At 39.6% G+C, this 10,229-nt stretch overlaps 1 protein-coding gene across 1 annotated transcript in view; it reads right to left on the bottom strand. All coding sequences in view use genetic code 11, as the record gives it.

Moving 5' to 3' along the window:
- Positions 1 to 5,302, bottom strand: part of EGR_00979 (hypothetical protein) — a gene marked incomplete at both ends in the record, with an annotated part of 6,818 nt that extends 1,516 nt beyond the window's left edge. Inside the window, 3 exons of the mRNA XM_024490228.1 lie at positions 2,937 to 3,117; positions 4,012 to 4,084; positions 5,158 to 5,302. Of these exons, the coding sequence (XP_024355631.1) occupies positions 2,937 to 3,117; positions 4,012 to 4,084; positions 5,158 to 5,302 (399 nt within the window). The remainder of the gene's footprint in view (positions 1 to 2,936; positions 3,118 to 4,011; positions 4,085 to 5,157) is intronic.
- Positions 5,303 to 10,229: the final 4,927 nt, after the last annotated feature.

The following is a 10,229-nucleotide window of genomic DNA, read 5'->3' as shown; positions in this document are numbered from 1 at the left end:
TTCTTGTCGTACTTGCTGTGAAGATTTTAGCAATGGTTAGAATTTTGCAAAAGTGGATACATTTGTGTTGAAAATTTATCGTGCCTTGCTGTGAGAGCACGCAGAAAAGGGTAAGAAGTTATTGCGCTTCGGATCGTAAAAGGATGTTTGCGTACAAATATTCCAACTCGCAAATATGACACAATTACATGAGCTTCGAGAGATGCCCCCATTCCTACACAGTACGTGGTTTTATTCCGCCCATAAATTAACACTGAACTGGCAACCTTGACGATTTGTACGTGGCTTTGAAGCCGCTTGCCATAAGTACAGTGTCACTGTGTTTCGTGGGGAGGTGACCACAGAGTAATAACGTTGTGTCGGAACAACGTTGAGATTTGCGAAGCATTTTGGGTTGGTGGGCTGTGTCAAGTGTATGCCTTGGAGATCGTCACTGGATCACGAAAGTGTCGCAACCATTGAGATAACTCTTTGTTTAAATCGATTTATTGCTTGTGTTTTTTCATTGGAATGAATTGTATGGCAAAGTTATTGTGAGTGGCGAAAGCATTAGTTCCTGTGTTAAGTTTGAGTCGAAATTCGCAAAAGTGGAATGTGCGATTTACACATCATAATTAAAGATGGGCAGTTTAGGCAACTGTTGTAGCGATGGACTAAGAGGGATTGGTTGTTGAATTCTGGTGATGCTGGGAGTGTCTGCGACCCCAAAAATGTTGCCGTGTTGAGTGTTGAGGAGCGTTCCTTTTCGCGATTAGGTGTTGGACAGTAGAAGGCGCTGTGGTCTGGTTCAATTCGCCCGAGTGGCCAGCATCATGTACAGATGGACTTTAGATGCACTGGCAATCGCTGTGAGGTCAAGGGAAATTGGATGCTATAAACACGTAAGGGTGGAGCCATGCAGGGGCCCTAGCAATCAGCCAGGTGCCACGTACGCACACTGTACCCCTAGTTTGCTCATGAACGTTGGGAAGTAGAGACGTTGGTGTTGACGTCTTTGTGTCCTGGTTACCCTGGTTGTGGAGTTGTCAGGACTCAAGCTGACGCACATGAGTATTGGTTTATAATGCCTGAGTGTTGCCGTTGCGTGAATCGGAGGAGCGAGTGAGTTAATGTGCCTCCTCCCAGTGATGGGTGCTCAAATTAGCTATCCCCATTGCCAGTTTATTGTTTTGAGGGTACAAGTTTTTTTTGGCTGCTTCAGTGACGTTGCGTAAACCTTGAAGAAATAAGAAGTTATTTGAACACTTAAAATCCTACCTTGACAGAACCCTATGTAAAACACATTGTAAACCTTATTCACTGGTTTCCATCTCGCCATATATGTAGATGATGTTTAAGTCATTTGGTGATTCACAACGTGCCTCGATCGAGGTTTGTAACTCGTCTTGGAAATGCTCAACATGCAGCTATCTTTAAAGCAAATGCATATGTGTACGCGGTAGCGACGAATGAATACTCGAATTTGGCATGCCAGCTCTTTTAAAAAAGGCATCTTTAGTAGCATAATACCTACTTTTAGCCGTCTTTGTGGAAAAATAATGTTATTCTTATGATATCATCATTTTGTTCAAGTAGGTGCACAATCGACTGTGACTCGTGGTACTTCGATGTTTTGTTTTGCTTTTTCTATTATTTCGCTTTTCTCGGTGCTTACTAGAATTTCAATCATGTTTACTAAGTCCATTTACGATGTTTTATGATAGGAAGTGTGGCAATCGTAATGAAGCCGGCACTTTTGCGGTTTGCCTAAAAACAATTTTGCCTCAAGTAATCTTTCGGTTATATTGGCCTTATAAAATGAGTTTAAAACTGCGCGTGTTATGCGATTGGAGACCAACTCCACTTATGTGGCCATCACAGCCAGGAATTGCGTAGGTAAATAATTTTTTCGAAGAGTTTGATACTGGTTTGCTGCCGTTTTAGTTTTGAAAATTTAGAGGGAAGGCTGAGAATTATTACTTTGATCGGGATTAGAGATGTAGTAAGAGAACGTAACAACGCCCTCACCATTGCACAGCTTTCGACATCAGTACCAGGTCGCCTAAAACAGTTGCAGAAGTGACATTCTCGTAATGGTTCGTTACTAATATATTCGTTTCTCAATAACTAACGTTTTGGTGTTGTTTGCAATTTGAAAAAAGTAGAGTTTGCAAGGACCGTTTTTGACAGAAAAGAGACTCGAAAAGCTGAGCACATTTCCCTGTCCAATGCTTGTGTTACTGATTCAACAACTTACCTCCACTCGACATTTAGCCAATTTTACCTTTCAAGTATAGTATTCTTGCACAACCATCTTATCATTATATTTTGTGGTTGCAATGACACTTTCCAATGATCTCAGCAAGTTCCTATTTAGTTTATTAGTGGTTTAGATAGCAGTTTTAATTTGACAAAGTTTATGCAGTAGTAATCCTGTGTTTTATGGAACTTCAAAAGTCTGCGAAGGTTTGTTTTATCCAAAGCAAAACTGTTTTAAACAGCCCCAGCAAATTGTCACCTGTTACATCACTGCAAATTGCATGCAAAAGTCCGTTGTTGATTCTTTACTTCGCAAAGTCAGTTGCCAAAATATCCAGATGTTCAGGCTTTTCCATCTATTCTCTATCACTTGTTCCCCTAATTACTTTCGTAGGCAAAGATTCTCTCACACTTTACTGGACTGGACGCAAAGGCCCTTGCTCGAGTTCCTAAGGGTCAACATCTCCAGCGTCTGTGGCTACGTTTCATCGCCAATTTGACCTTTACTCGTGAAGGCCAATCCCTTCTTTTGAACCACCTACGTAAATTCATCTAAATATTACTATTTTCCCTGTGTTAACTGTTAGATTTGACCAATTTTAGCAGGCTAAGGGTGTGAAATTATATTTGGCATATAAAGTGGGGAATGTTATTATTATATCACCCTTTCTCTGTAACGAATCGAGTCCCCTTTGAACATCCCGTATGTCATTATGGACTTGGATAAGTGAATTTTCTATTTTACATCTGCAATATTCTAACTTTGCATGAATGATCACTTTATTTGTAAGATCGTAGTTTCGATCAACTAAGTGTAATCTTAAATTCCTGTCCCGATCTTTTTCTGGTTGGGTTTGATTTTCAGGTAACAAACTAGTTCTATTATTGACAGAATTTGATAATTAGTATTCAAACGACTTGTTGAAGCCCTTGCGTAATTTTATAGTAAAACGGAAGATACTTATCTGCTTTTCGTTTTGCGTAGCGACCATTAGTGTCAATGATATATTTTTTTGAATTCATAAGCGGTTAAATTGAAGCTTATTTGATAATTTTAATAAGTTACCTATCAGAAGCGAATATATGTCATTAAAACCTACTCTAACACGATTTATTCCAATACTTTCATTCATATTTATTTGGGTTTTTCCACGACCAACTAAGTCATGTAAATGCGCAATTATATCATTTGGCAAAATTTCGCTCATCATCCATATTTAACTTATAAAATGACTTATAAAATGATATTAAATCTACGTTCTTAACCGGGTCAACTCGTAGTCTTGTGTTCTGTAAGCTGACTGGCACTTTTCAGTCGCTTTCATTTGCAGGGCTTTTCGTTTATGGCATTCCACTCGGAGATTTAGAAGTTAAAAAGATTGGTTGAGCATCCCTCTTTCCCATTTCCACCACAGTGAGGGTTTATGCGTTTCCCGTCGCCACTATTTTATATGGTGTTTCTCCCTGTATGTGTGTGTGAATTTGACCTTGCGCTCTTCCCGCAGGCGCAGTTGAGGTGCTGGTGGATCACGTGAGATTCTGCCACGACGAGGAGGCTCGCCGTTTCGCTTTTCTTGGGCTTCAAAACTTCTGCAGCAACACCACCTTCAAAACATACCTCTACAAAAAGAGTGAGTGCTAAGGGCTAACTTTCTTGCCACACGCTATTTCCTACTTTACAAACCTTAATCGTTAGCGTATCGATAGTTTTATTTGCATTATTTGATTCGAAAGGCATATTTTACACGATGCTGCTAGCTTTTAAATCCTTACTTATTGCCAAATGGGCTTAATTCTTTGAAACACCGAAATAAATTACTTTTTACCTCAAATGCACGTTTTCGTTCTGGGAATGCCGTTCACTTTTATTGTTGATTTTACGGAAGCATTCAAATATCGCCTAGAATTATGTTACACGCTCAGCAGGCGACCAGGCAATATTACAGCTGAAAACTTAAGGTCTCAAATTTTACTTATAAAACGCTTTTATGAAATATGACTGTGCAGTTTCCAAAGTAAATGAAATATCAAGAAATTCGTAGTGAGTAAAGTACCTCGTTGGATTTATTAACACTACTTATTTGAAAAACTAGTGCTCCTAGAATTTCGGTCGATTATAGGAGTGAAAGAGATGCATGAAGAATAATGTCCATAAATAGCGTCAAAAGGCCTGTGAAATTTATGCGTCAGATGAGAAAAGATAGGTTTAAAAATGCACCTCGGATGATATTCCATGAGCTGTCGCCTCCGCAAGCGCAGGAAAATAAAGCTTCAGTCAGAAACATGCTTTTCGGGACACTTTTCACACGTATTTTGGTTACGACATAAATCAACCCTGAAGTGATAGGAATGTGGTCCGATTCGCTTAACACCATACTTTTTGGCAAATTAACGTTAGAAATCCAGAACGAGGCTCAGGTAAATTGACTAGAGCGAAATAGAAGATAGTGATGAACAGCTAAAACAAAATTTTTTCAATCTTGCCGAAGGCAATATAAGAGAAAATTCAAGGTCAGTAAATCACGAATCATGATCCTCTTAGCTCTAGGTCAAAAATTTGTCGCAGTTTGTTGCCCGACGTCAGTGACAGCCAATTTTAGTAACTATTTACTGCACAAAATACCAACTATATTAAATATGGTGTGAGGTGATTCTCCGCCTCTTTAAAATTTCCAAAAGACTTCATCGGTATGACTGACGTGGAATAGGATGTGGAAACTTTCTGACGGTTAAAATTTCAACAAAAATGCACCCTACTTGGATATTAGTGACACGGATACACACCGACGGGGGAAGTCCAAATAGCCAAACATTGTCAAAGTGGGGAGGATGGATTTTGGACACAAGGGTTATTTACCCTCACCACTGCAAATTGCCTTCACCCCCGCTGCCAACTTTTCTAGTGTGAGTCACTCATACTATCACTTCTTTCTCTACCTTTCTGTCTTGCTTGTGGAGCCTTTGTCACTATTGCGGAGCGTAAAAATGAACTCACTTTGCCATTTGTCTCAAATTGGATTTCCATTTCAATTAGCAAAAGTGACACTGTATCAGTTGCCTCCATCACCTTTTACCTCCCTTACGATTACTCCCTTTGCGGCAGTTTCCGTGTTTTACTCTGCTTTAGGCAAATTTAGACAGGCGATGTAATTGGGACTCTAGCTCTCTTTTTTGAAGCAAACACTGTTCATTCATGTCGCCCGTGAATGAATTTGTGCAAATCGTATGCAATGATGCATAAGTAACCATGCTTGGAATGATACATGGGATAGGTCTCCACGCAACTCTCATTAATCTTCTTGGGAGATTTCTTGAGCACTTAATTTTTCGTATGGTTCTTAATCTGACATAAATTTTAGTCCACCTTTAAAGTTAGTTCTGAATTTATTGAGGTAAAAATGTTTTGTTTTAACATGCCAGACATCCACTGTCCATCCTTTTTGGAAATACTGAACGAAATTGACGTGCGTGAAATAAGAAGATTAAAGGTCGTCTGCTACGCACTCTCCGAATTCATCCTGCCCAGTCACCAAAAACCATAGCTGTTACTACATACCCTTTTTATTCTGTCAACTAATTCAAGGGTTTAAAATGCCGCAAAAAATCTTTTTAAAAATGCCTCGACTAGACGAGCTTCTGCGCACTTTCAGAAAAAGTTGGATGTTCAGTAGAAGTAATAGTGTGGCTTGCTCTATTTTAGTGCAGTCTTTACGGCATAAATAAATGATTTAAGAAGCAAACGTTTAACGTTGAAATAAGTTAATGAATGTGACATTTTTACTGCGTGGAGGTCTTAGAAACGTCCTAATTAGAGGATGTGACAGTTGTTTTTGCTTTAACATGGCTAGTCAAAATGTGTATCTAGCTTCTAACTGTTTCAATAGCCAATGAAGGTACCCGATTTGTAGTTTAAAATGAGATTGGGATGTGTTTGCTTTCGTACGTGTGAGACCTTGCAATCGCAGTTGGTTTTTTACCAGGGTATTATATAAGTGGGATTAGTCAGGAATGAATGACCATAATCTATGGCTAATTTGGAATTTGGATTCATTTTTTAAGGGTACCCAGAAGGTTGGCAGCATAAATCTTGAATAGGAATCTGCATATTAGAAAGTTTGAGTCTTGTGTCGCTAGAGCGATTATTTGTTCGCAGCGCAGTTAGTTTGTTAAAAGCCTAAGAAATGCGTCATCAGCTTCTCTTTCGAAATCTGTCGAATTTAGTGGCAAAGCATTGGTAAGGTTGTGTTAAGTGGTCCGTGTTGAGATGAAAATAGTAGATGATAGATGGGTAGATGAATTTTCCACCTGCTCATTTAGACCCATTGATTTGGAGTTTATTGCACACAAAGTTTGATAAAACTTCTAGTTTAGGAGTTATGCTAATGAATATACTGAAAATGAATTTGCATGACTACTCCGGTTAAAACATTTTGAACTAAGGCGAGCCTTCGATTAAAATTTGTCCGGAAACCATAATTGGTTAGCATAAGGCTTGCATCCCAAGACGACTCCCCTGGAGTTGTATTCACACCAAATTCCAAACAGAATTTGTTTATTCTTCGGAGGTGTTAATGCTCCCACATTTTGGAGACATTTTATAGCCGATCAATTTGCGTTGTTAGTGTTTTTAAATCTACATTTTATATTTCACAATTCTTTCGACCTCTTGTGATTTTATCCATGCTTAATTAGTCCCTTTCTTAAAATTGTTACACCATGCCCCATTTGCGCTTCTTTTAGGCAGCGGTATAATCGAAGTCCTTGCCAATGCTCTGGAGCTTACTACCATCTCCTCCTCGTTAAACACTCTCGAGGTCCCCTTACTGGCACTGACAGCACTCAGCAACGCCGCGTACAACTGCACTAGGGTTAGTCGACTTGTCCTGCCCTGTGTTTGTATCCATTCCTTTCCTATGCACCTCCCAACAAATGCTGCCCATTAGACGAACGGATGAGAGGATGGCTAGGCTGGGGAGGGGCATCGGGTCGCTAATAAAATTTACTTCTCTCTGGCGCGTGTCTAAGTCAGGGAAAGTGCGTCTACTTCGCTTCGAGTCTGGTTGGGAAGAGAAAAAATTCGTCCCCATCTTGCGGTTTCTTTAGCTATCCGAAATTTTGCTTGAAAAACTCAATGGAAGAAGGCGTATTGCTTTTAGCAAGACCGCACTAATCCTATTGACGATTTAAGTACTGAAGATTTGATGATAATGAAACTAATTGGTAGGAAACCCCACAATTTTTCAATGCTTTTGAAAGAATGATGGGAAATGTGAATTAACTCAGACTAGTATGCAGAAATGATGGATTATTCTCAGTCCGACTTCAATTACCTATCAAGGCTTTCAGACTATTCGTCATACTGCCCACTTCTGCAAGGTAAAATAGTGAGTGATGGTTAAGGCAGGATTTGCACATACATAATTAGGGCACAGTTTTATCTTCATTATGCTTTTGTCAAAACATGATTAATCACACAGTGGTTCAGAGCTATAAAAGTGTCTATCGCTTATTTACATTTACTTTATTGAGACAATTTGGTAAAATATTTCACTGGTGGAATCAGTGATATAAAGTAGTTATTTTTAACACTTGTAGCCAGGTTGCAACCATTCCTTATCTCTGCTTTCCAGCATACTTTATGAAAGCAGATTTGGGTGACATTTGAATGAAGCACTTTAGATAACAGTTTCGTCTCAGCGAATGTGGGGCACAACGCTTTTTGGGGTGCTGCAAAATCCGTGCTTCATTGTCGTCTTTCACAATAGTTGCGGAGCCTTTCATTTAGCATTACAATAAAGTCCTGCTGTAAAACTCTGGTTACGACTTCCCTTGTTATCGTCAGTCACCTCGCTGTGAGTGTGCAGGTGATAGTATCGAAATTTCTAGACTCACTTTTATGGTGGACATAAATTTCATCGTTGAAGTGTTTTTGAAAAATTAGTCAGATTAGCACGTGTTTGAGGGGAGGCTGTCTAGCAAGGCTAGATTTTGGAACTATTTAACGTTTCAAAGAAAAGGTGGTAGGAACACTTTAAAATGTGCAAATGGTGCTTTTGCATAATTGTGCCGCCAGTTAATAAGTTATTGTGGGTTTTTGTTAAAAGAAATAGGAAGCTGATTATAGTTGGAGTTTAAAATACACCTAGGCCCTTTTTAATAAAGTCTACATTATTTCACAACTTACTGGGTAGCTCTACACCAATGGTAACGGCCGACATTCTGTTAAATAAAAGACCTGCATTGTATTTGTGCGGGATGTCCCTCGACATTTTTCCTAAGAAATTGATTAGGGAGAATGAGTCAGTGAAGTAGATTGGACTTTGGTACTCACCTCGAAGTGTCATATTCCAGTACTTTTTGCTCTGTCTTCGATACCACTATCTGCAATGATGTGCGGCAGCATCTGGTTGTTAGAGTCCCCTTTTTTGCTTTTTTTTGTCTTCCAGGTTCGCGTACTTCTTAAGGCTGAAGGCTTCGTGCATCGACTGACTAACCTGAAGACGTTTTGTCAGTCGAATGGCAAAGGCTGCTATCATACTATTCTTCCTATTGTGGAACTCCTTTTGAAGGCACTGACTCAGTGACTGCACCTTTTTCTGCGCTGTACACTTCACCCCCGCAAGCATAACCACCTCGTTTTTCGTAACGCACAACAAACTTTCCGATTTAATCTTTTTTTTCACATTAATTGGAAGATGAAATTGGGGTTTTACTTCATGCTCGGTTCGCCCTACCCTAAGGTCTGCCCAACATGCTTTGCGAGAGCGCGCGTCGTAAGTTTAACGCACTTTCGGATTCTGAATTTCAATGACATAATTGACTGGCGGCAGTTCAGATGGTTGAGAGAATTTCGTATGTCTGCAGTCACCTAACTTGCCATCAACCTGGTAGCATCTCATTTGTCTGGAGCACTTTTACAAATTGTGAACACTGGCACCTTATGAAGTTGGTGGCACTAGAGCGAATAGCTCGTTCTCTGCTCTACTCATTTGGTATTTTATTTCGGCGTTCTGATATGCTGGTCATTACTAAAATTGGTGTTCCTTTTCCATACCTCCAATTTCGCACCAATTGGTGCTAAGATAAACTGCATTGGCTGAAATGTCGGCAGGTTTTTTCAGTGAATTACATAGATTGGAACTAGATCGGTGATGCTTTAGCCAAATAGTCGTTAACTTCGCCCGTCTGTCACCCTTATCAGAACTCTTGAGTCAATATTCGTCCTGATTATTTTTTCTCTTATTCAAGTTATGAACCGTTTAATAACTTTAACTGCCAATGTGGGAGCAACATCGATATAAATCTAAATAACTTTAGGTAAAATGCCATTTTTCAGCGGCTTTTAGGCCACCGTTGCAGTAGCAATAGCTTGAGTCCCTTCGGATGTGTCGGATTTGGGTATGAGGTTTGCTATTTTCGGAATTTTATAGGTTTTGAAAAAATAAAAGACCTTTCCCATGATGATCATCTTAAATTTCATCACGAATGTAAGCAACTGACATTTCGTATTGTCAATGCGGATTACCACCAGTGTAACTCAAGGCACAATTGGCTCGGCTCTCGCAACGAAGTGATGGGCACTACTACAGAATGACTTCTGGTCCTACTTTCACCCTCTCGCTTATCATGCGCTTCATTTAACAATGTTTGGAGAGGCAGCTGCGGGATCACAAAATTGTTACACTGCTCTTCGTACAGATGATTCACTTCAACGGTGAAGTTTGCATTGTTTACGCCACTCTCCTGAACCTCATTCTGTCAGAACAATGAAGTATGGCCGTCCTCTTCAAGTGTACAATAGAAAGCGATGTTTTTTGCATTTCCGGCGTTTTCATGAAACAACTTTCTCATCAGTCATAGATCTTCCGTCCTTTTGTCAAAAATCATGACATTCTATTTGGTCAAAAATAGTTCATTTCAAAATTGGAAACCTCTCCATCATATGAAGGACGCAAGGTAAAGTTTTGGTCAGTAATTTCATCATGCTTGTG

Source organism: Echinococcus granulosus (genome assembly GCF_000524195.1).
Source record: "Echinococcus granulosus chromosome Unknown EG_S00003, whole genome shotgun sequence".
In the NCBI taxonomy this organism is placed as follows: Eukaryota; Metazoa; Platyhelminthes; class Cestoda; order Cyclophyllidea; family Taeniidae; genus Echinococcus; species Echinococcus granulosus.
The sequence above is the reverse complement of the archived record's forward strand: the minus strand, read 5'-3'. Positions and strand labels throughout refer to the sequence as shown.